Below are 26,970 nucleotides of genomic sequence, written 5' to 3' on the forward strand. Positions count from 1 at the left end.
GTGTTTGTGTGTCTGTGCATGCTTGCCTGTGATTGAGTGAGTGTGTGTCTTTCCCTCTAATGGTCCAACAGTTAAACAGAACGTATTGACGTATGATACCTTTCTGGCTGGACTGAAGAGGAGTCAGTGTTATTTTGCGTATCATCTGACAGGGAGCAGTCTTAGTTGACTGGATTAATGGCAGTTTTGAGGTCAAATGGTGATTTTCAAATATTAATAAGATGATTAATAGGAATACAATGTTCATTGGTAGGCCAAATGCTTGTCGGCTGATTAAACACTTACTAGCTGTATTAAAGGGTTAGAATGCAGAGTTTTTGTGCATCAAATGGATTGCCATGATGTTGTTGGCTTGTCTATTGTTACACACAAGATGTTCTTTATGTGCAGATATACTTTTAAGGCAATTCATGTGTCTTTGCTTATATTTTGAGACAAATGACTTTATTTTATTGTCCGGGGTTGGTTCAAATGTGTCTTTTTCTGTATTGCCTTCCAGTCTGGATGCTATCGTGGATCATTACAAAAGAGAAGAAATCATCGATGGATACAAGTTACTTGACCCCACAGCTCCAAAGGTAGGCTTAATGTGATTGCTGGACCCTCTTATGAAGGACATTCCCTCTGAAATAATTATATCATATTGGATGGCTATGAATGGAATACCAGGGAATATTGCACGAATCGAAGATGAGTGCACTAATGGCCCTAATGAGTGCGATATTCTCTGGTATTTTATGAATTAATGCCATCCAATATAATCATCATCATCTAAAATCATATTTAGAGAAATCATAAACTGCACAAAAGTACCGTACTTTGACTCGTCTTTGAAGTTGACTCACTTCTGGAAAAGGAGTAGGCCCTACACAACTGCGTATGAAGCAACTAGCAAGATGTTTGTAGGCTTGTGAATTGTAACAAGATTTCGCGCACTAGTAGCAAGCGTGTGCGCGCTCAACAAGGGCTCGCGTAACAGACGAGATAAAATATGGTGTATTATTGAAGTGCCAGTAACAAAAGTAGCCTATGGGGAATTAATACAGATGTATTTCACTCAATATGCTCTCATATTGAACTGTAAAACTTGAGCGGACAACAATACGCATTTTAAATGCACCAATAAAATGTCCCTTATAGATGATAATTGCATATATTGGACGTAAAAAGTCTTATTGTGTGGCTGTAGATTGATTTTAGTTCCTATTGTAATTGAATACCATATCTTTCTATGACTATGACTGTTGCAGTGACAAATTCAGCATTAAAGGCATAATTTACCATTTGCAGATGAAACAAAAAAGCCCAAAAAAGTTCTAGAATGTGAGTTAGGGATAGAAACAACCGCTGTAAAAATTTGAATCCATATAATCTATGTTAAGTGTTTTGAAATACACAAAATGTGAACAATGGTTATAATAAAAATGTTTCCAGACTAAACCGTCTACAGTTATGGTTTAATATAATAATAATAATAATAGCTGGTTTTTATATAGCGCATTTCACACACTTCAGGGTTTCAATGCGCTTTACAAACTATTATTACCCCGGTCACTGGATACATTATTTCCAACCAGCACTAACAGTGCTCATTCTCCACTCCCTGGGGAGCATTCCAGCCAGTCGCAGCCATTTTACAGGCGCGCACATGCTTATCAACCAACATAAGCTTTCTCATCCTACCGGGTACCCATTTATACTCCTGGGTGGAGAGCAGCAATGTGGATAAAGTGCCTTGCTGAAGGGCAAACGTGTCGGGCTTGGCATGGGCTCGAACCCACGAACCATACCACGCTCATGTCGTTCACAGACGAGCGCTCTTATCCACTCAGCCACGACACCTCCACTTTAATGAGAGAAATACTGATATCTCCTTATGTTTTAGGCTTTATTGTGAAAATTTTATATGGTAGGGTGTTTTGTGATACAACAGACCTACATAAATGCATCACATGTGATATCTTGAAAATTTTTTAAATCACTGCTCCCAAAGGTAAACAGGACCTTTAAGCTACAGTGTACAATGTGTTTCTCTTTTAACTCTTTATGTGCCACTTTCGCATGTCTGACTCAGTCGACGGCGTGCCAAGTTTGCATATTCTGCTCAAAGCCACAAACCCGCCCAAACTGATTAATAAATCGCCAAATGCCAGAGTACATTGAAAGCTTTTGTTGCGATTCTCTTCCTGCCACATGTAGCTTGTTTTTTATGTGTTGATTGACTATCAAGCAAAGTTCCCTACTGGATTTGAGAGTAAATTCTAAGTTTCTGTCACTGTTTTGTGTGCAAAAGTTATGCCTCAACAATAATGTAGCTATTAAGTTATTTGAAAGAAAAACAATCATAGATTTGTCATACAATTGACGTCAAAGCAAAGTTTGACATTTTCTCTACATCGTTGCACATTACATTTCCAGGGCAACAAAAATCTATGAAAATTGCATACATTTGAAACACAGAGTATTTTCCCAAAGCATGACTACATTACTGTCTCGGAATAATGTGGCACACAGGGGGTTTACATCATGGCACATGAAGAGTTAATCAACCATGCTGTGGTTTTAACTCCCCAATCACGAGGTTCTTTTGGCAATGTACAGACACTTCCATGCTGCTGGAAGTGTGAAGTCATTAATGAGCAAAATCAAGCATTTTACAGCATAAGTCGGCATGATTACATCGATGAAAGAAAAAATGATAATGATTTGTTTATCAGTTTTGCAGTTACAACTGATTCATGTGTGCTGTTGGTTCTGCAAAACCAGAAACATTTGTGCATGAAAATTTCGCAAATTGTAACTCACAGCCTTCTTTGCATCTTAAAACTTCCCTGAATTGCCACTGGCATTGTGTAAATAAAGTCGTTCGACTACATAACACTCTTGTGATTCTTGACTACTTAGAAAATTTGTGAAAGTTGGTGCACACTATGATTGCTGGTTTTACAGTATTTTATTGGTACATTGGTAAGGAGAATGAAACACTCGCTCTCTCTCCTTGTGCAGAAATTCAAGAACCAGACGACGAGCACGGAAGACACGTCACCGGTGAACTACGAGGAGCTGAGGAGGAGGCGGAGCAGCGGGATCGGAATGCACATCATGACGGGCATGGCAGATTCCATTATCAAGCAGGGGCATCTCAGCAAGAAGAGTAAGTTTAACGACCACTCATCTGATTCAACATTACAGCCAACCTGAATGCATCATAGCATTGTGCTTTAAGGGTGCAAAAAAGTACACACATGTGTGAAATAACACTGTGACAATACAGTTTCAGTTGGGTTATGACGAAAATGCAAAATACTTGCCAAAAAGGTATGCAGATGGTATTGCAATTTCAGAACAATCCAATCATGGTTGGTACAACTGTACGTTATTATTGAATATGACCGATTTTAAATCGGGCCCTGGCACTATACATCGATATTCCATGCGAGAGTGAATCATATGCAAGGCACAAGCGATCAACATGTAACATTCTGCCTACCCACTACTGAATGGGCAAGGCACAAGATCATTCATTCAGGGATATAAGTTATATACTACAGTCAAAACTATTTACACTTTGATCTCAAAATACTCCCAAACAACTCATTATCTTGACGAATCACGCCAGCCAAAAAAAGTTTCTTTATAGACCTTCTGGTATATTGCTAGCAAATTTCAAATGATGGAGGATGAATTTTGAGTCTTTCCCAGAACTATGTTTTACCTTTAAATCAAAATCTGTAATATGATCACAGTATACCAGCAATTACAACACACTTATTTCAATGTCTGTTGTTCTGAAAGCCTTGCATTGTGCAAACTATAGACATCCTCAATGTAGAAGTGCTTTCCATTTCTGTTGTACTAGTTCCAAGCATAACTCTGAAAATTAGGTTAATAGTCCTTTATATGGTTCATGAAATTTCACCTCATGTGACATCTGCTTTTGTTTTTATTCTATGACAGGCCAGAAGCACAAAAAGTGGAAGACATACTACTTTGTTCTCAACAGTACCGAGCAGCATTTATACTACTTTGACAATGAAGCAGTGAGTATTACCAGAATGGCTGGAATGTTAAAGATATTTGACTGAGAGAAAAGTAAGAAATCATTTAGAATTTCATATGAATGGTCTGCATGGAGAATATGAAGGACTACTGTGGTAGTTCTTTTTTAAGCAAAAAAACAATTGTTCTTTGATACTGGTAGTGTGGAAATTTTGTGCATTTTGTGTGACCTGAAACTCGCACAAAAGCAAAAGCACACTAATTTTTACCTTGTTATATGTAATAGCGCTTTCATTTTGACTACGTAGAATTCAAAACATGCAAAATGCATTGTACCAGGCCGGGCAAGAAAAAAATTATTCGCTCAAAAGTTTCTGCTTTTTGATAGAAATAGGCAGCTGACAATATGAACTCTTGAGTCAAACAATAAGTGCTTTCAAAGAGACTGGGGAAAAGGGACTTGTTCAAATTGGAGCAAGCTTCAAGCTCTTTTTTTTTTCTAAGTTTAATTGTTCAGATTTGCGCTTTGTAATAGGTTTTCATGACATGTTTGCATGCTTTTGAATCATTGTCACATGTGAGAGGTGTTATGAGATTCTTTCTAGAACAGTTTGTCCTCTCACAATAGTTAGGTTCCCACGCTGTTCCCAAACTTAAGTTTTGCTCGAAAACTTAACTCTCGATGATTAGCTTGTAGTTTAGCACCTTGTGGATGCAGTCGAAAGTTAGCAATCTTAAAGGTTAGTTGATGATTAGAACCACAAGACATCTTGGGGTTTACACTCTCTCCACGAGCCACGGGGTCGACACTCGTAGTTTCGCTCCGTGTGGACACAATAATCAACGAGCTTGTGAGTTAGCATGAACCTCGCTTCTCGTTCGCATCCGAGTCAACCTCCAGCTGTGCTATTTTGTACGGGCATAAGGTCATCTAGCAAAGACTCTGCACTTCCGGTGCAATCATTGAGAGGAATTCGCTCATAAGTTGTAACTTTTCAAAGTTTAGGTGCGCGTGTGAACCCGCGTCGTGAATTCACGAGTGGAGCTAATCATCGACAGTTAAGTTTTCGACCTAAACTTCAAGTTTGCCTACTGCGTGTGAATGTAACTTTTGAGTGTGTTCTCCTTTCCTGGCCCACAGCGTGTCAAGCCAAGAGGTCTGATTGACCTGGGATACGCTTCGGTCTACACGGTTCACGAGAGCTTGTTCGCCAGACCCAACTGCTTCCAGATAGTTGTGAGGGCGCTCAACGACCTCCAGGTTTTCTATCTGAACGCCGAGTCGCAGGAATTGGACAAGGTGTGTTTTACGTACTTGTCTGTAGTCTGTCACATTCACTCTGGGAAAATCTACAGTATAGATGTGCATGTACAGTCATGACTCAATAATGATGAATCATTTCTTATCCACTCATCTAGGTGTTGAAGGTCGCAAACGTGTATGTACAGCTGTGACTTATTTTGGGACCATTATCTAGTAAGCTTTCGATCCATGTTAAAGGTCTTTAAAAAGGGAACTTAAGTCTTCCCGGTGACAGTTTTGCTTTTGTTTTTTGCCATTTTGTAGTGCTTCAAAGATGCTTCAAAGATGCTTCAAAAGCCAGTGGTCCTTCTCAAGTATAAAGAGGAGGACTTACAAATGAGAACTTCTTTACAACACATCCAACAACTTGTCTGTTGTTCTCTGAGGATATTAGACGTTTTGCAATTCAAAGGCATCAAAATGTTCACAGTTAAAGGCACTTCAAACTTTGTTTTTTTCATAAGTTTTAGTTTATTTTTATGCCTCCGCCACGAAGTGGTGCCGGAGGCATTATGTTTTCGGGTTGTCCGTCCGTCCGTCCTTCCGTCCGTCCGTAATGAATTTTGTGGACAAGGTAACTATCAAAACCTGTTGAGGTATCCTAATGAAACTTGGCATGTATGTGTATTAGGGGGTGAAGTTGTGCCTATCAACTTTTGGGTGCACATGCTCAAGGTCAAAGGTCAAAAGGTCAAGGTCAAATACATAAAATTTCACTATTTCCACCATATCTATTGAATGCCTGAAGATATTTTCTTGAAACTTAGTGTATACATGTATTACCCAATTAAGATTCTCTGGTGAAAGTTTGGGTCATGAGGTCAAAGGTCAAAGGTCAAAAGGTCAGGGTCAAATACATCAAATTTCACTATTTCCACCATATCTATTGAATGCCTGAAGATATTTTCTTGAAACTTAGTGTATACATGTATTACCCAATTAAAATTCTCTGGTGAAAGTTTGGGTCATGAGGTCAAAGGTCAAAGGTCAAAAGGTCAGGGTCAAATACATCAAATTTCACTATTTCCACCATATCTATTGAATGCCTGAAGATATTTTCTTGAAACTTAGTGTATACATGTATTACCCAATTGAGATTCTCTGGTGAAAGTTTGGGTCATGAGGTCAAGGGTCAAAAGTCAAAAGGTCAAGTAAGAATATTAAAACTTCTTATTTTTTTCTCCGTACCTTGGAAAATTGTTCAAGGTATCTTTATGGAATATAGTATATACATGTACTGACTGGAAGTGATTATCTAGAGAATGTAGAGTTCATGGGGTCAAAGGTCAGGGGTCAAAGGTCAAGTGCAACACTTCAAAATTTTACTATTTCCTTCATATTTATGCAATGCCAGCAGGGTTATTTTTTTTTTAACACTTGGTGTATGCATGTGTAACCTAATAGAAATTCTCTGGAAGTTTTTTTTTTTCTTCTTTTTTTGCCTCAAAGGTCAAAAGGTCAAAGATCAAGTGAACGTGCTGAACTAACTTTTTCCTCCATATCTCGGAAGTGGCTCAAGTTATCTTGAAACTTAGTACATATTATGTATGTTCTACCTGAAAGTGATTATCTTATGAATTTTAGGGTCAAGGGCCAGATGAAAATGGTAACAATTTACTACAGTGCACTCCCGTTTTAACGAACACGGTTATAACGAAATTTCGTTATAACGAAGTAAATCTTCTGGTCCCAAAATTATCACCATTAAAGTCTATGGTAAAAAATTCGCTTATGACGAACACAGTTATAGCGAAATTTCCGTTATAACGAAGTCTTTTCCGAGCGCTACAGACAAAGAAAAACAAAAGAAATGTGCTCCGTTATAACGAAATGCGAATTGCTTTCGAAAAAACCTAGCGGAACAAGCATTTATAGCGTCTCTGCATGGGTGAACGCTTCACACCACTGTGTGTTCGCTCTTTGTGTCACGCACAGTTTCTGAGGGGAGCTTGCGTTTATTATTGTGATACAGTTATCCCATCACATTTCACATTGCTTTCCAGTGTATGATGAGTATTCAGCAAAAAGAATATGATATATATACGTGGTTTCCTTGTTTTTGTTATATATTGTATTTGTTCGGTTATAACGAAATTTCGTTATAACGAAAGAAAACTGCCGGTCCCAAGCATTTCGTTATAACGGGAGTGCACTGTATTCAATTCAGAAATTGCACTTTTTCTCCACACCTGTACCTTGAAAATTACTCAATACCTAAATGTATGAATGGGTCAAAGTCAAGTTAAAGTCCTTAAATCCCTAGATACATGCTCTCCTATTCATCCAATTAAACCTAGGTCAAGGAAGGTGAACATTCAACACATTTGTGACAAACTTGTCATTTCAATATTTTGCCAATTTTGTGAAAATGTAATCACACATTGTCCACATGTACTATCTAGACCTATTGGGAAAATCATGCATTATGGCGGAGGCATACCAGTCGCCAGAGCGACATTTCTAGTTCTTTTTTTTTTCTTCAATTACACAGCTCTCACACCCCTGTATACTTCCTACAAATGAACATGTGTTATCCAAACTAAATGAAAAGGCATACTGTGAACTCATGAAATATTGTTACCCTTTTACCTTTACTAGTGTACTGTAAATGATATGCTATTCATTTAATGCCTGGTTTTCAATGAATAATTAATTGAATTCATTTTCATGCCTGTATGTGTGCTTGTTTTTTACCGCATGGTGTAGGAGTGGGTGCAGGTTCTTCGATCGTGCTGCAGCAAGGCCGGCTGGACTACGCAGTCTCAGCGCAGCAACCGCAAGCGGCGCGTCAAGCAGCTCAAGTCGCTTCGGCTGCGCATCCTAGAGGCGCACAAGATCCCCGGCAAGCTGATCCCGCACGCCTACTGCATCGTGTCCCTCAATGAGGTGAAGGTAGCCAGGACGCCGGTCCAGCAGGCCCCCAACCCTGTCTGGGATGAAGAGTTCCTCTTTGAGTGAGTCTGTAGCAATTGATTCTCCTTGGCCCTGTTTTATGAAGAGTTCAAATTGATTATATTAGTTGATTTCAACTGTAAGTCTATGGCAGCCTGTGTGGTAAGGAAATTTAAAATCGATTTTATGTTTTGATAAAACAGGGCCCTTGCCAGATAAAACACGTCATGATTTCTTCAAATCGATGAATTCTTGGAGCAAAGCATTTGTATTGCAACTGATTGACCAATTGCACTTCATCGACATAAACAAACACTGATTATTCAGTGTTTTAGTAGTAGCGAAGATAAAAAATGAATAAATAAACAAACCTGAGTATGTATGCGTGTGATTCTTTTTTGTTGTTGTCATGGCTACTACTAAAACAATGATTAATCTGTGATTATTCGATGAAGGGCAAGTTGTCAATCAGTTGCAACACCCTTGTTGCCTTCCTTGTAAACTCACGCAGTCGATTTTTCTTGTTGATGATTGTAATTGACTGGTCAAGTTTTACACCTTCCCGCTAGTGGTGTTACGGACTTGTTTTTAGTGTTGTAAGGAATTCGTAGGTCCATCCATTTTTTATTTTCCAAATGTTTTTCCATTGCTCTAATGATGATGAAATGATAAAGGGTGACATGAGAATCAACTGACTAGATTTTAGGATGAAAATAGTTTGCATTAGTTACCAAGTAGCACAAGGAAAACATAAAGGGGAAGGCTAGTAACTGATCAGTGGGAATCAGTGGGAATGCTGGGGGATGATTGTTCTAATCCTTGTGGGATTCATTTAAGAGTACATTATATATCTATTGTTGTGTGAAAATTATTTGCTTCAGAATGGTCTCATATTCAAGTAATGTGCAGTTTAATGTTTCAAGGTTAGCATGCCTGTACAGCGACGGGGCGATCGTTAACGGGCCCTGACACTGTACACAAATGGTAAATTTACAGGTTTTCCAGGTTAGCATGCCTGTAAAGTGTCGGGGCGATTGTTAATGGCCCATTAACGATCGCCCTGTCACTGTACAGGCATGCTAACCTGGAAACATTAAACTGCACATTACTTGAATATGAGACCATTCTGAAGCAAATAATTTCCACACAACAATAGATATATAATGTACTCTTAAATGAATCCGACAAGGATTGGAACAATCATCCCCCAGCATTCTCACTTATTCCCACTGATCAGTTACTAGCCATCCCCTTTAACATGATATTCCATCAAACTTGAAACCTGTAGATGTGAATAACAGTGAAATTTAGGCAAAGCTTCTTTTGAAAAAGGTAAAAAAAAAAAAACACTGGTTAGATAATGAGCTGTCACTCTTTAAGAGCACTTGCCACAGGAATGGATAGGGTGTGGTTAAACATAAGTATCACATGCTATGATGGAGGTTTGGGAATGTATTTATGGTACAAATGAATTACTTGGCATCAGGTTTACATAGGGACATCTTAAAACCACTCATGCACTCTGGATATTTACCGAAGAATATGTTCAGATGCTGCAAGAGTGCTGACTAGCAACGAAATGAATGATATTGTTCAACATCCTGTGAATTATACACTCTTGTTTATTTTTTGGTGGTCTGCATCTACAGTGATTTCCCGGATGAGATAGATTCCTTCACCATCGACATATGCAACGGAGCCAAGCGAGCCAAGCCCATCCCTGTGTGTCGGACGACTGTGTTGCTTGACCGCTTGACCAATGGTTCCGTGTCGGACGAGTGGTACCCGCTGATCTCGGCGGCCAACCAGAGCAGGTCGTCCGAGATGGGCTCCATCCGGGCCAGAGCTCAGTTCATCTCTGAGACTCTGATGCCGATTGAAGAGTACAGCCCTCTCAAGGAGGTGGGTGAGATAATGAAATGACAGAGATTGTAGAATGGATCAAGAAAACTCTGCAGTCTCATTGATCAAGAGCAGTGCATTGACTTATAATTGGCTGCACATTTGATATCAAACAGTGGTGGATCCAGTGGGGAGGTGTACCAGGCACACGCCCCCTCTTTTTTTTTGGTGAAAACAAGAGAAATAAAAAGAAAATGGGGAGCGTGTGCACCTCATCTTAAATTTTGTAAAGGCGCCTCCCCTGTACGGAATTCCTGGATCCACCCCTGTCAAATAATTATTATTGTCACTGACGATAGCCACAACAAACATGCAATCGTGCACAAAGAAAGTGTAGCAAGCATTAGAGCGTTAGTCTCTCATCCAGTAAGTTTTGCCATGTGTCTGTAATTTTGTACTGGACACATGATTTGAGAAAAAATGGATTACTTGCAAAAATTTGTCCACTGCTTTTTAAAACAGACGATGCACATGTCTTATCCGGCATCAGTAGGGATAGTGTGTATGTATGGTAACTGTGGAAACTAGTCAAAACTCATACTTCTCATACCCCCATTCTCTTCCTTTGAAGCATTTATGATACTGTGGCTGACAACATTCTGCTGGCTAAAATAGTGTATGTCTTGTCTGCCATTGATGAAGTGCATCTCAAGGATTTATCTCCTGAGTAAAAATCATGTGACCTGTCGATCATTGAGAGTTTTAATTTTCTTTTTTTGGAATAGTCATATTTTGTTTGTCATATAAAGATGTAGAGCCTGAAAAAACCAAGGAACCCCTATGTGCAGTGGCTGCATGATCCCTGCCTGATGATTATTTTTTGCTGTCCTGTTGATTTGAAAGTTTTGACATTTTAGATTTTGGATGTTTGTTTTGTAGATGTTGGAGAGTTATTGAAGATTTTACAATGTAATTAATCAAGGTGTACATGTCAGTGCCACATGAAAGATCACATGTCACATGAAAGATCCCTAAACGTAAGATGAAAGGCTTCAACTGAGTCATGATGTTATTGTTGTTTTTTGTTTCTCCTCCAGCTGATCTTTGAAGATGCGGACTACCAGACCATCTTTGCTCTGGAGGAGGCATGTGCCAAAGACCGCGCCCATCTTGCCAGTGTCCTCCTGGACATCTTCATGCACCAGCGAAAGGAGATTTCGCTCCTCAAGAACCTCAACTCCAGGGAAATTGAGAAAGAAGGTACCCGAGAGTATGATTTGGATCTGGTTCTGTCAAGATGAATCTAGCGATTCTCTCATTGCCCAAATATTTCTTTTTTCTCTCTCTCTCTTCTTATCAATTATTTTAGGTAATGAGATGACAGCATAATAGATAGATAAGTGGAGATACTGACGTACATTGTATAAACAGTGGAAAACAGATTTTTTGATAAGGGTGCCAAATATTGCAAAAATCGCTGAATGGATACATTTGAAGAAATATATAGACAATAGGAATGACAGAAATTAAAATGTAGATATATTATAAATCTGTAATGTAAATGGACAGGATTATAACCTTAGGAATAAAAGTCAGTACAAAGTTATGATCTTATCATGATATGCAGTTTTTAAAGAGATGTCTTGTCTACGTAGTGGCATGAAGGATGTAGAGCTGTAGATGTATGTTTTGTGATGAAAGGTAGAAAGTAGTGAGTTGTGCTCATTTCTTGTTTTTCTCCTCCAGCCGAGAGAACGACCTTGTTCCGCTCCAACACCCTTGCCACGACCCTCATGGACCGGTACATGAAGACGACGGCTCAGAAGTTTGTGCAGCGAGCTGTTGGGGCCGTCATCCTCAAAATCATGGAGTCTAAGCAGTCCTGTGAGGTGAGTCAGACACCAGGGGCGGATCCAGGAATTTTGTGAAGTGGGGACGCCATTACAAAATTAAAGGGGGCACACACAACCCCCATTTTTTTCTTTTTATTTCTTTTGTTTTAACAAAAAATGAAGGGGGGCGCGTGCCCAGTGCACTCCCCCCTGGACCCGCCACTCTACACAGAGGCTTGATGCAACCTGCAAAAAATGTCTCGTTTGCATTCATGATCGTCAAACATGATTGTAACATCCTCTAGATTTGTGGACTATTTCAGATGTTGTCAAGTGTCTACAAAGTTATAAAATTTTAAGTCTTTGACTTGTCAACAAATGTGTAGCTTTGCCTGTAGGAAGGCATAAGTGCATGCTTGTGCCATATGCCTGCATTCATAGTGCATGCAAGTTTAGATTGGAAAATTGCATCGTTAAGGTGTTCTGCCAAACAAGATATTAGAAACCTTCTTACTGAAACATGCTAGTTGTCTGCTTTTAGACACACTGAATATATGGAATGGTGTGAAACATTACATGTTTCTGCACATTAATGATCAAGTTTTATGCCATCCGATAAGGGGTCTAGGTCTGGATCAAGGCTTTTAAAGCAAAAGTCCTCAAGTTGTCACACAGAGACATTTTGAAACATGCTTGTGGCATACTGATGGTTGGAGCAGAATTCAGAAAATATGACAGGTCCCTGTTTCAACTCAGAATGAGCCTAGAGTGTGAGACATGCATAGAGAAAGATAGAATGAAAAATACAAATTGTAGCATCAGTTATCAAACAGAAGAGAGTTTGCATAAAGGAATTTGAATGTGCTCTAATCACATCTTATTCTTAACCGACAGCATGTCATTGGAATGTTTTAGTGTACAGGTTTCAAACTATTTGGCAATGAATGCTATACACTCACCAAGCATAGCTCTATGAAAATGCTGCATGCAAATAAACATATCATTATTCATGTCCATATCAAATCAATGCCAGTGTCAATAAATGTGTTACAAAATGTTCTTCCCATCACAGTTGAACCCTCAGAAGTTTGAGAAGGGAGCCGACGCAACAGAGAACTTGGAGCACTTACTTGGGTTCCTCAAGGATATCATAGAGTCCATCTTCAGCTCAACGAGTGCATGTCCGAGGTAGGTACCCACTTAGTTTATACCTGAATGATCCTCTGGTCTCCATGGCCATCAATCTATCGTTCATTTCTTCCAGTACCAGATAGATAGACAAAGTGGGGTGAAAATAGACAATATCTACCAGAGCTGACAAATCTCTTCCCGATAGGCCAGTTTATAGGTCCAATTTGTGCATTGGCAGAAAAAGGTAATTTGTGATAACAGGCATTTTGGTATTTTTAATTCACTGGGATAAGCATCTTTGATGTTCAATATTGTAATTAATCATACATTCTTTGCCAGCACATCTAAAGCCCCGCATTTGGAAATAGTAATGGAAGAAATTACTTTTTCAATGCATTCAATGCAAAACAATTAAATGGATGCTTCCCTAAGTGATGGCACACAGTGAGTTCTTTGTGTCATTGTTAACCTGTTGAGGACGAGTTCCGAGTATACTCGGGCAAGTGTCTACGGGAAATGCGAGTTGTAGCAAAAATCAGTCCATCCTCAACGGGTTAACCAAAATGTACATTTTGTCTGCCATGTAATTGCTGACGGCAGAAAAAAAAAAGAAAAAAGATTGGCCTCAGATAACTACTGTCCTTGCTATTCTTCAATAGTCTGCAAACAGTATCAGCCAGGCACTTTGTACCATATGCTTGAATGAATGAATGAACTTCTTGGCTCTCATGTTTGATTGCCATCTCATTTTGCATCTTTGAGCGAGAATCCCTTATGCCTCTCATGGCAGGTACTCATATGCATCATCAGGGATAAATCTAAATACATTTCATCGGAGGGTGCGTTCAAGCCCTCTCCTAAAGCGTACCGGACCATACTGAAGCCGCACCAGGGGAGTGCTCAAACTCTCCTAAAGTCTACCGAACTGTACCGAGCCGAAAGTGGACCACTTCCCAAATGCGCTCCAAAAGGGTACCAATAGCATACCAAAAGTTTGCGTATGAAGAATGTGCATAACATGCACATATATCATAATGCAAAGAGTTCAGTCTCTTTGTTCGGAACATCTGTAAGTAATTTCAAGCATACCAGGTGAACGACCCTGAAGCTGCAAAGAGCGTGACCCCCTCTAAAAATAACTTGTGCGGTACGCTTTCTCAACAGAGCTCTCGAATGCCCCAAATCTGGCACAGTTCGGAATGGTTCGCTTTGATTTGCTTTTGAGCTCTCCAATGCAGCCAGCCTGAAAGACCTTATGGCAAAGACGGTAGAAAGATTTAGAGGATTTACAAGTGAAGAGTTTTATCGCAAAACGAGCTAAATCCAGTCTTGTTAAGTTGAGATATTTGGGATTAAAGCTGCTAAAAAACAAAGAAAATAATACAACAATACAGGATTTTTAGCTCACCTGAGCCAAAGGCTCAAGTGAGCTATTGCGATCGCCCTTCGTCCGGCGATCGCCCTTCGTCCGGCGTCCGTTGTGTGTCGTCCGTCGTGCGTCGTGCGTAAACTTTTTACATTTTCATCTTCTTCTTGAAAACCCCAAGACCGATTTTCATCAAACTTGGCAGGTAGCATCCCTAGGAGGTTAGGAACTCAGTTTGTTAAAATGGGCACCATGCCCCACCCAGGGGGCCCCCAGGGGGCCCAAACACCCCAAATTAAGGAGTCTGTAAAAATCTTCTTCTCTAGAACCAGAAGTGATAGAGCTAAGTTAGTACTATGAGTTAGTACATTGATGACTGCAATTTCAAGTTTGTTCATGGCAGAATCAGGGGTGCCCCCCTTGGGACCCAGGGGAGGGGGTGAGACGGGGTCCTAATAGGGCCTAAATTGTACATTTTTATCTACTTCTTGAGAACCCCATGACCCATTTTCACCAAACATGGCAGGTAGCATCCCTAGGGGGTTAGGAACTCAATTTGTTAAAATGGGCACCATGCCCCACCCAGGGGGCCCCCAGGGGGGCCCAAACCCCCAAAATGAAGTAATCTTTAAAAATCTTCTCTAGAATCAGAAGTTATAGAGCTAAGATATTACTATGAGTGAGTACATTAATGACTGTAGTTTCAAGTTTGTTCATAGGAGATCCAGGGGTGCCCCTCTTGGGGGCGGGGGGGGGGGGGGGGGGGGGGGGGGTTGGGAAGGTCCAAATGGGGGCCTGAATTGTACATTTTCATCTTCTTCCTGAAAACCTCATGATGTATTTTCGTCAAACTTGGCAGGTAGCATCCCTAGGGGGTCAGGATCTCAATTTATAAAAATGGGCATAATGCCCCACCCCGAGGGCCCCAGGGGGCCCCAATCCCCCCAAATTAAGGAATCTTTAAAAATTTGGGCCCTTATTGTACATTTTCATCTTCTACTTGAGAATGCCTGGTCAAATTTTGGTAGAGCTGTAAATAATTTAGATTAGTGACTGCGTGAAAGGTGAACTTGCGATACTCAGGTGAGTGCTAGACCCGCGGGTCTCTTGTTTAATCATAACTTCTAGAATATTCCTTGTTATGCTACAAGTCAGGTATTACGGGAAAGGTTTAATTTTGCTCTATCCGATGATATGCTTACTTTGAAATGTTTAAAAATGGGGCTGAGACCATTTTGCAATAAAACTCTTCAAGTGATGTCTATGTGAATCATTCTCCCTGTATTGTGTGTGTTTCCTTCCCCCAGAGCGCTGCGGTACCTGTGTGCATGCATCCAGACAGACGTCAAGACCAAGTGGAAGGAGGACCCCGTCTTACCGGCCAGAGCAGTCGGGTAAGAGAGAGACAGAAAACATAAGAATCCTCCACCAGGCTTATCTCACAGAGATGCAAACTGTTACTTTTGTGCAGTATTTTTGACTGTTTTTTTTTTTCCCAAAAAAAAATAGCGGAGCTGGTTTCGTGGAAAACCCTGTTTCTTACAAATGTCTCATTACACTTGTCTCTTGCAGGAAATGTAAAAATGCTGTTTTTCCATTGACCAAATATATGCCTTTTCAGACCTCAGAATACTGCAGTGGTGTACACAAGGCTGGCATCTCTGATCTCAGGAATACCTTTATCACACATTCTTGTGGAATTTTGGTTTGTGCACCAGAACACAGTATCCATCATACACAAAAAATTAGATAGTCTGAGGATCTCTGTCCTTTACTTTGATGGCTTGATGTGTTTTTTGCTAGTCAAGATAACATGCACAATATTTTCCAAATGTTGCCCACACAATCTTTGTATGCCATTGTTTTTCTGTTGTTCAAAGCAAACTTCAATTACGAAAATCTAGTTTAATGAGATAGAGAGAGATTTGATGTGAACTTGCCAAATTTTTCATGTGCTTGGAGTCTCGCTAAAGTCATTGCCTTTGGGAGTTTACAGTGAGAAGACTGCATTTGATATATAAACTCCATGCTGTTGCTTCCAAGTGCCTTTGATTGTGCCTCATGTTTTGAGATTGTCGTATGACACATAGCTGGAACCTCAGCACTCCTTGGCAAGCGTTGCCTGTTAGGATACTACATTCATGATTGCAGTGTCTTTGATTTGATTTCAACATGTTTTTTAGATTGTCGTGGACACATAGTTATAACACTCCTCTGCAAGCTGTGACTGTGTGGATGTTGTATTGATGATCTCTCTGTGTGCCAAAAGTGTTCATTCATTTTTGTGTGATTCTTGCAGTGGCTTCATCTTCCTACGACTCATCTGTCCTGCTATTCTCAACCCAAGACTCTTCAACATTGTTTCAGGTATGAGTGCTGTATTTTGTTTTCTTGTTTGTAGCCCCACCCTTGCTTCAATACCCATTTTTCCCCTCTCTCCAAGGAAGAATTTGGGATGTTTATATATGAAGTTGTTCTCAGCTACTACTCTAAATTTCAAGTGCCGAATTCTACATGTATTCATACATTTGACCACTCATAGCAGAACATTGTTTAATTTCTTTGCTTTTTCATCAACCGACAGATGAAAATAATCCAATAGTCAAAATGTATACTCTATTTGTACTTAAGCAACAAAAGGCAATGCGAAATAAAAATTAGAACAAAAGTGGAGGGGGGGGGGACCTAAATCACATGCACAGTGTGTATTCCGTAGGCCCTCAAATACTTGATGTGTGACAAAGCATACAATGTATACACGAGATGCTTAAATTAATAAACTGAAGCTCTGCTCATGAGAAAGAGAAAGGAAGAGAGAGTAAGAAATAAACGAGTAGATGAGATGGTAAGTGAAAGGAGAGATGGAAAGAAGACGAAGCAGGATTGGAAATTTAAACAGAATATCTTTGTTGTAGTAAATGTTTTAGTTGTTCTCCTTTTTCTGACATAGACCTTGCATTATGGACTTGAACTGGATTTTGTGTTAACACTGTGGTGTTGTATATTCAGTCTACTTTGCAGTCTTGTGTCTACTACACTGTGTATAGCATGGTGTTCATAGTGTTGTGCAGTTTATACTTCTTCAAATTTTTGTACACCCTCACATATTTGTGGACAACTTTGGTGTTCTGTGCATGTGTTCTGTTTGTCAATCTCTATATCAGTTGCATTCTGTTTAATCAAACTTTTTTGCTGGTGTTTTCCTGATATGTTTGTGTATTGCAGAGGCTCCCTCGCCCGTTGCTAGCCGGACATTAATGATGGTTGCTAAGGCCATTCAGAATCTTGCCAATCAAGTGGAGTTCTCCAAGGTGAGTAGATGGAACATCACAGTTACCCCTTAAAAATCAGGAATCCCATTCATGCAAAGTATTTCTTCACAAAACCATGTCTCCTTTCTTTTACTATATTATTTGATCGTAACAGATATGAACAGAAAGATATGTGCATGTGACATAGTTTCATGCAATATCAAGATATGAAATAAGATCAAACTGTTTGTACCTCTGGAAATAATGACAAATTTCATTTTGCCTCGAACACTATGGCTTTAGTGGCAACTTAACGTCTTTATCATTCTCAGCTGACGATTTGTGAATTGTTTCCCTTTTGCTAATTTGCAAACTATGTACCTATGCCAAATTCCATTCATGATGGCAATGAAGATTGGACTCCTGTTTTCACTCGTAAACATTCGGTAACTGTCGATAATATCAACTAGATTAAGCCCGACCATGACAATTTTTGACATGTCCAAAAATATTGTGTAGGAAGTCGGACAAATGCCGATCACGGTAGATTGAGCCAGATCGCCTCCGATCGCCCTTGACGAGCGAGCCCGACCAGGCCAAGATAGGTTGGTTGGGCGTGAGCGAGTTGATATGATCGGCAGTGGGAACCTACCTTGATATGCATTGAAATTGAGATTGTCAGAGAATGCTTGATGTGAAGATGTACATGCTTCATTCAGTTTTTTAGTATTGATTAATGAAAATTGTCACTTGACTTCATATTGATACTATCGAGGCTTGAGTTCCAGTGTGTATATGTTTGTAACTCATTTTCCTTCATTCGCCAATGACAGGAACCATACATGGAGGCCATTAACCCCTTCATTGTCATCAACAAAGGTCGAATGATTCACTTCTTGACGGACATCTGTGTAAGTGAAAATCATGCATTAAAATAAAAGAAGAAAAGAAAAACTGTGATGCTGTGCATACATCATATCCAGAGGTCATCCTTGCAAGCCTTTAACTTGCTCAGTGAGCCTTAATGCAGATGAATACAGGCATGCCCCATTATAACAAGGTTGCCTGGATGCCAATTTTTGCTCTTCGTAAGAGGTACCTTGTAAGTGTACATAAAAAACAGAGACCAGCTAAATACAGTAATGGAAAATGGGGATTGCTGAATTCCCCTCGTGAAGATGGCGCCTCATTGTAAAGTGAGCTCATTATAAGGAGGTTTCCCTGGACTAGACTTTGACTACCTGAAACAAGAAAAAACAGAAGGCAGCAAATCCTATTACAATGGTTATCAGGATAAAACATTTTTAACACATTGAGGACAGGCTAATTTTGCTACAACACGCATTTCCCATAGACCCCTGCCTGAGTATACTCGGGACTCGTCCTCGAAGGGTTAAATATAAATAATGGTCATCAGGATGATACATTTTAAGTAAAGATACGGTAAGACACCTTGTCAAACATCATGATTCAAGATAACCCACCTACCTGTATACTGTTCATGAAATAATGTCGTAAAATATTGAAATGATAAAGTATGCGGGTTCAAGGGAAGATGGTATGATACATGATGTCTTGGACCAGTCTTGTTGTTTGGTGCTAATGATAGTCTTTTGATCACAAAAAAGTGAACCTGTCATGCAGGAACTGTAAGGCTGTTTAAAAAACAGTGTTGGGTAAATCTTCAAATGGGGAAAAATACAAAAGAAATAAGGAGAGATTGCAATTTGTCAGTCTGTTGCAATTATAATAGCTGTTATTAATTCTATTATTTTCAGCATCATCACTAGTATAATTAGTAGTAGTAAACAAAAGTGGTATCATAATTACTGTTATTAAAAACTGTTGTTGATGCAGTCGTGAAGATGACTTCAGTCTGAGCATGTCTTTGCCATTGACCCATCTTCCCCTCCAGGTAGTGAATGGTCCACCAACCCCGGGTGACGTGCCCCCCATCGACCTGGCCAGACAGCTGGCAGCCCTCCACCAGCTCTGTGTCACTCATCTCAAGGAGCTGCAGCAGCTGAGCACTGTCCAGGTAACTATGGCAACAGCATCATCCAGGAAGAGAGCCAATAGGAGGATTGTTTGAAGTGTTGATGCTTGAATATTATACAAGTTGAGCCAAACATGGTGATTAATGAGCTTTGGCTGGGCTTTGGAATGGTATTCATGTGAAACACTGTGACACGACAGTGGCTTTTCATCTTGTGAAATATATGATACGTGACCCTGTATCACTAAACCAACAAAAAGTAGCTAGATCCGGATTTTCAAAGAAAAGTAGATTCTGAAAGAGCATACTCTAAGCTTTAAAGTGATGTATAACACAATACTACTGGACTTTCCTAACCTACCTAAATAATGGACAGAAAGTACACACTCTTTAAAACTGATTAATGAGAAAAGAAGCTTTGAAGTTGAGGGTCTATTCAGGTGCTCGACCTCACCAAGCTGTGCCCTGCGCAATGAATGGGACAAAGAGCAGGATGTAAAACTCTGTAGCAACCACAATGAAGGGACTATTGGATTAAGCTGCAATTTGGCACACTAATTAAACCCATTCTATGTATGACTGAGGCTAGCTTTTAAAGTGGTAGCCTCATCTTTTCAGGAGTTTTTAGAGTTTGAAAGTGGAGAATGTGTGGAGGGTTTTAAGGAAATGGTGAGGGGACCTACAGGCATACAATGCCTAATTACACCATTCTGCTAAATATGTGTTTTAGAATTACTGCTGAAAATACACTTTCCAATTCGTTTCATGATCCCAAACTTAAGAAGTATGTAGATGAAGGATTGCTCTTTCAGAAAATATAAAAACTACAGATTGACTAGGTTGACCACCTGTATTTGACATGTTTATGGTCCCTACATAAAATCAGGGCTCACAACGTTTTATTGTTTTGTGATGCGCGGTCGCATAAAATATGTAAATGTGTATGAATAGATATAAACATCTCTCACGGACGTGCTAGGTCTTCCTGATCCTGCAAGATGCCCACTGAAAATTATCACATTATCAAGAACATTAGGATCATCCTGGTTTGGAACTGTCATTTCCTGTTTGAGATGCATGTAAAGCGTAACTATTTGATTTGATCTTTATCATTGTTATTGTGACTGCATGAATTTCATTATTATCAATAATAATGATTATATTAATAATAATAATAATAATAATAATAATAATAATAATAATAATAATAATAATAATAATAATAATAATAATAATGATGATGATGATGATGATGATGATGATGATGATGATGATGATGATGATGATGATGATGATGATGATGATGATGATGATGATAATAACAATATTAATTATAATAATAATAATAATAATAATAATAATAATAATAATAATAATAATAATGATAATACTATTATTATTATTATCATCATCATCATCATCATCATCATCATCATTATTGATATCATTGTTTTTATAAGTAGTAGTTGTAGTAGTTGTAGTAGCCGCAATAGAAGTATTTGATGGTAACGATTGTGATTATGATTAGATTAGAGTACCATCATGATCATGGCTTTGATGATGATGATGATGATGATGATGATGATGATGATGATGTTAATGATAGATTGTGATGATGATGTTAATGTCTCCTCTTTCCAATATGGCACAGCCAAGCCTGAAGATACTGCTTGGCGTGACGGAGATGTTGAACCAGAGGAGAATCTACTACGTGGGCCAGCAGACAACAAACACGGGTATGGGCACCATGTCGTAACGCCCACACCACTACCGGTGCTACCACCACCAACCACCACCAACACCACCACCACCACCATCATCACAATCTTCTCCTTATGCTCTGGCCACCATCCATTTTGTGGCCACCACAGTCGCCAGAAGGGACCCTCCAACCAACCAATCGGCCGGTCCCCGATAATCTCAGTTTCGGTTCATTTCGCTGCGCACCGCAATATCACCTCAGTATTTAACGATTACATTGTTTGTCTTCTGTAATGCAATTGTGTTGGGTGTATTATCACTTTGGTATTATTTTAGCAAAAATTGGTACAGTGTATTCTTAGATAATGTCAAAATGTCAAGGGCACATCTGCATTTATATCACATTTAGGTACATGTTGTACAGTGTAGGTTACTGGTTGTACAGTTGTACCTTCCAACTAACAGAAATAAACAAAGCTTAGTGGGTTTTGTTTGTTTAAGTCTTGTTTTGTTCTTGTACACCTGCCAAGTTGAGTTGATTTTTTTTTTTTTTTTGGTCGTCATTCACTGGATAATACCAGCCAACCGAAATCAACATCTGGTGCTCTCAACCCAAGATGTCTTCCATGGCAGAAGGTCGTTAGCAGCCCGAAGATTCTGCTACTCTTAGTCCCACTCTCTCAAACAGCTGTTGTCATTTGAAATCAGACTCAGTCCTCCCAACCTCTCTGACTGCAAAAAGACGGATGATTTGGCCAAAAAGTAAGAAAGAGAGAGCAGTTCCCATATTGAGAACGTGTAGTGAAATTATCACAAAAAATAGGAATCTCCTATCGAAACAAGATCTGGAAATTGTGAAAATGCAGAATCTGCAGACTGGTCTGGAAAGAATTTGATCCTCTCTCCCTTGAAAACCCCATTAGCATGGAAATTTATGGAGTGGGAAATTGGGCCCCTTTCAGATATATTTGAGAATCCCTGTAGAAAATTGTGCACAGCTTTATCACTGATCTCTGTGTAACAAATGGTACACACACACAGCCTAAGAATCTCTACTGGAGTCAACTGTTTGTGACCGTTGAGTGTGCAGCTGCGATGTACATAAATATTATGATGTATTTGCTGACACACAGCTGATGTGTGATGTTCGTAGTTTTCAAATGCCCTTGGCGGGCAGTGAATTCTATCAGACCACCCATGTTTTCTCACGCTACTGGGACTTTGAGTTACCTCCTCCCAAAATCCTCCTATCAGAGTTTTTATGACTGCCCTTTAATTTGCTGATCTCAACAAGGCACTCACACATCCCTGTGTTTGATGTGCCAGAACTATACCACAAGAGCACAGCTAACTCCCTACAAATTTGATGTGAGTTATGGAAAGCATGTGGTACAGGTCGAAGCATATTTCTTTCTAACTACATTGAAAGCCCCATGCCTAGTGATGTACAGGAACTTCAAAAAAAGAAAGGTTCATGATAACTTATTAGAACCAATAGATACGTACTTATTTCAGGCGATGCCTTTTCCTGTGATATTTCTCTTGTCCCATTATCTAAAAATACAATTGTAGAAGCATTAACTATCAGTCTGTGTAAATGCAACCTTTACTTTACTTTACTTGCATTTCTCATTAAGCATTGTCCCCTTTTGCTTTGAGATTAAAAGCATGTGAAGTGTACAGTGCTAAAGAGCAGAAAAATTAATAATCCCCATATCTGCAGATAATTGTTTCTTTGAGAAAGGAAGATTTTCTAATCAGTACCGCTGATAGTATTGGCAGCGTCACAAATTTTCATAGTTTGTGTGAGCAGGATACACAAGTATTTATAAAGGACATTCAAATGAAAATGCACACATGTTGCCTGTGTAAACCATCAAGTCACAGTGTGAGCATACGACTCTTCTAGTTTTTGAGTAAGCAACAACAACAACAAACCTGAATATGGGATTATGCCAAATGTTTTGCTGTAATTTCTTGTGTATGCCCACCTTCAACAGAAATTATATATTTCATATTGACCTGTGTGCATAAGAAACGATTATGCAGTGTTTTATAACTGTTTTATTTTTAATTGCTGTGCATGGGAGAGAGAGAGAGAGAGTGGGGGAGAGAGAAAAAGAGAGGGAGAGAGAGAGAGAATTAGAAATAGCATCCATACTGGCAGCAGAAGTAGTAGTCATGTAATGTTTTTGTTTTGTTCTGATTTATTGTATGGTAGAGCATAGTGTTAGAAATGCTATAAGATTTTCTATGTTAAAAGCCACAGACAGTCTTTTAAGTTGAGCCCCAGTTTGTACATTGTACATGTTCTTTTTGCTATAAACATTCATATATGAGTCTGGACATTTTCCATTTATGCCTTCTGTGAGTTAACATTAACAATTTAGTCATGTGGCAACTGTAGGCTGGCTCATGGGGGAAAAAAAGGCTTTTTGTGTTTGGTTGTGTTCATCTGATGGTGTGTCTATTTTAATGTGTATATCATGATTGATTTTTTTTTTTGTACCATTGCTAATTCAAATAATTTGACAGTACTTTGACAAGACTTGCCATTTGTACTGACTTTTAATTTTCCTTTTTTTTTGTGTGATAACAGGTGGTAAATGTTATTTCTGAGAGAAGTTTTACAGCTAAATTTGTCCCGTAAGTGTTGTGTGCCTATTCCCATATTATTCTTTGTCATCTAGACAGGCATAAAAATAGAAAATGAATAATGAAAAAAAAAATGGAATGAGTCACAGAAATTAGCTACAGACAGTTTTTAAATATGACATGTTTTAATTATCTATTCTGAAATGTTGGGTCTACAGGTGGTTTTCTGATGCGCATTGGACCTGTGCACATACATCATGTATCATTCAGTATCTTCTTATCGAATGATGATAGGAAGAAAAGAATTGTATTTTTGTGTTATGCCAACTCCCCGCCCCCCCCCCCCCCCCAAAAAAAAAAAAAAAATCTACCTGTAATTAGCTGTATGTGTTGACTTCTGCATTGTCAGCTCCTCAGGAACTTGAGAATACAGTGAATTTACGACTCTGATAGCAAAGATTTGAAAACAAATCTTGGATTGTGGGTATGCTCCAATGAGAGAAAGAAAAAAAAATAGATATGTTAAAGATGAGTTTGCTGGTATATTTATTCAGGAGGTATATTTACACCATCCCCAAGAATTCCAAGTGGAGGAAAAAAAAATAAAGAGTGACAGATATATTTTCCTCTTCTTTTTACCTCAGACTGATTCTAGTGGAACCAGTGTGCAATACGTGTATCTTTTAAACAAGGCACTTTGATCATCGATGGAGCTGCATTGCTCTTTGCTAAAAGTGCTTTATATAAAGATGAGTATACGTAGTTCTCCTTGTATCAATTGATAGCGTGCAACATAGTCTGAGCAAGTTATAATTTGCAAAGCGGTTGGTTTATATTGCTAATCAAATCTGGCACCCACACACAAACACAGACACACACAGAGAAAAGAAAAGATGCAAAAAAAAAAGGATGAGAAAAAAATTAAAGTACTTTGACATGTGATACAAAAATTCCTTTTATAATTACATGGGATATTATGCCGTGTGGATGTTCTAAATTGTGACCATAGAATTCACAAAATGATGATGTACTAGGAGTGAAACACAAGGACAGGTCCTAATTATACTCATCTTTGATGTTTGAAGAAAATCATGCAAGTACCGGTAATGAAAAATTATCATCTTTTTATCATTTTCACATCTTGGTATGCGGCAGGCAGATTAAACCATTTTCAGACTTATCAATTGAACCAATGCACTTTTTTTGTAATATGATTGCTATGGTTTGTACTAGATTGTGCTTTTTTTATATGATTTTAGAAATGTTTAGATTCATAGTACTTCTATAAAAATATTATAAGTTGATGTAGAGGAAATTACAGAATGAGAAAATATTGTGGTCTTTTTTTTGATTTTGTATAATGGGCTTTATGTCTTGTATAAGCAGCAATTTATTGTGTATTTTGAGTGATTCATGTGTGTAATTATTATCTCTATATTTGTTTGACCAGCAGCTTGTTATGATTTTTTTATCATTTGTGTTGTTGTGAAGGATGAGGTATGTCACCAAAAAGAGGAATTATTAGTTCAGTTCAGGAAGTATCACATGAAGATACAAGGAAATTGTTTGTCCCAGCCGTTGTACAACACAACGTGACCGAGCTCTGCTTATTGCCAGCATGAAAAAGCGAAAGATTGTAGGCAGAAACTTTGTATGCAGTTGCTATTTCATATTCTGGTGACTCTGTGGTTGAGGTCAGGCAGACTTGAATCCAACCTCTATGACTCTCTTCTCCCAAAATCGTTCAATAGGCAGAGGAAAAATGGATGTCTCTTGTGACTATACTCTGCTGCATCCATGGTATACGTATACATGTGTGCTTTGTCAATTCCTGACGATTTTACACTTTTAACTTTGAATATTGTTGTCCCAGCCATTATTGGAGTGTCAGGACCAACGGTATATAATTTAGCGGACACAAAATCAGTTCGGTTTGCTGTTAGTAGTGTGGCTTTGTCAGCTAGGGGTGCTACAATGACTCTGTTGTGGTTGGAACTTCTAGCTCATGGTCACTCTGTTGCAAGATATGCCTCTCTCTGACACAAAGAAAGAGCAAATACATGAAAGTATATTTCATAGGCGCTATACATTGTGAAACTATTCATAGAAGTTGCCGTAATGGCAGATGAAATTACAAGTGGACTTCACGGCCCCATTTCATAAAAAGGTGATATGATAGCAACTTTTGCTGGAATGGCAATTGTCATGGTAATGACAAGAATCCAGCTTCATGAGAAGTTGCCATTTCCAGCAAGAGTTGCTATCCTAACATCTTTTTGTGAACTGAGACCTAGAAGATGAATATGACGTAACCTGAATTTCAAATCTGTTTCCGCATAGTCAATATTTATGACACAGGCAGTAGCTATACATACATTGTAGCAGTTATGAATGTGAAGATACAGTTGTAGGTGTCGATCACATGCAACAATAGCAAGAAATTACCCAGAATTCTCTCGCAGCAAACTGTGTACATATCTGTGATACTCCCTCATTGAAAATGTAATTGATGTACAATGTAGTTCTGCACATGCTACCTTTTCTCACCACATGCCAAACCTATTTTGATGGCCACCTGTTCATTTTCAGCTTGATTCACAGTTATCAACTTCAAGATATTTAATGCCAAATCTTCAATTTTTATTATCACGAAAAAGTTTTTTTCAAATCTATTTGTGCTGAGGAAAGACAAATACAAAAAAAAAAACACATGGTTATTTGTGGCATATTCCTTCATACAGTCACCACTCACTTCACGTTAAAAGCTACCTTATTGGGTGTTTTTATGGCACTGGTAGATTGTATATTTCTTTAGGGTACAAATTCTTTTCCTGGTGAAAAGGTGATACGACCATAACTTGTTGGATCTTGTGTGTGGACATGAAATTGGTTTCATGTAATGAATATATGCACGTGGCAAGGAGGCTGATACCATACAAGGTTTTATTATTATTATTATTATTATTATTATTATTATTATTATTATTATTATTGCTATTACTGTCATTATTATTATTATTATTATTATTATTATTATTATTATTATTATTATTATTATTATT

General features: G+C 38.7%; 1 protein-coding gene across 1 annotated transcript in view; it reads left to right on the plus strand.

Moving 5' to 3' along the window:
• The window catches only part of LOC139712786 (ras GTPase-activating protein 1-like), a gene marked incomplete at its 5' end in the record, with an annotated part of 67,277 nt that extends 45,415 nt beyond the window's left edge, over positions 1-21,862 (plus strand). Inside the window, 15 exons of the mRNA XM_071624577.1 lie at positions 500-578; positions 3,007-3,154; positions 3,958-4,040; positions 5,141-5,299; positions 8,009-8,256; positions 9,844-10,096; positions 11,134-11,296; positions 11,783-11,925; positions 12,941-13,056; positions 15,673-15,759; positions 16,665-16,732; positions 17,591-17,676; positions 18,450-18,527; positions 19,532-19,654; positions 21,264-21,862. Of these exons, the coding sequence (XP_071480678.1) occupies positions 500-578; positions 3,007-3,154; positions 3,958-4,040; positions 5,141-5,299; positions 8,009-8,256; positions 9,844-10,096; positions 11,134-11,296; positions 11,783-11,925; positions 12,941-13,056; positions 15,673-15,759; positions 16,665-16,732; positions 17,591-17,676; positions 18,450-18,527; positions 19,532-19,654; positions 21,264-21,368 (1,939 nt within the window). The remainder of the gene's footprint in view (positions 1-499; positions 579-3,006; positions 3,155-3,957; positions 4,041-5,140; positions 5,300-8,008; positions 8,257-9,843; positions 10,097-11,133; positions 11,297-11,782; positions 11,926-12,940; positions 13,057-15,672; positions 15,760-16,664; positions 16,733-17,590; positions 17,677-18,449; positions 18,528-19,531; positions 19,655-21,263) is intronic.
• Positions 21,863-26,970: the final 5,108 nt, after the last annotated feature.

This window comes from Diadema antillarum, unplaced genomic scaffold (genome assembly GCF_040938485.1).
Source record: "Diadema antillarum isolate AM-2024a unplaced genomic scaffold, OU_Dant_1.0 seq00001857_RagTag, whole genome shotgun sequence".
NCBI lineage: Eukaryota > Metazoa > Echinodermata > Echinoidea > Diadematoida > Diadematidae > Diadema > Diadema antillarum.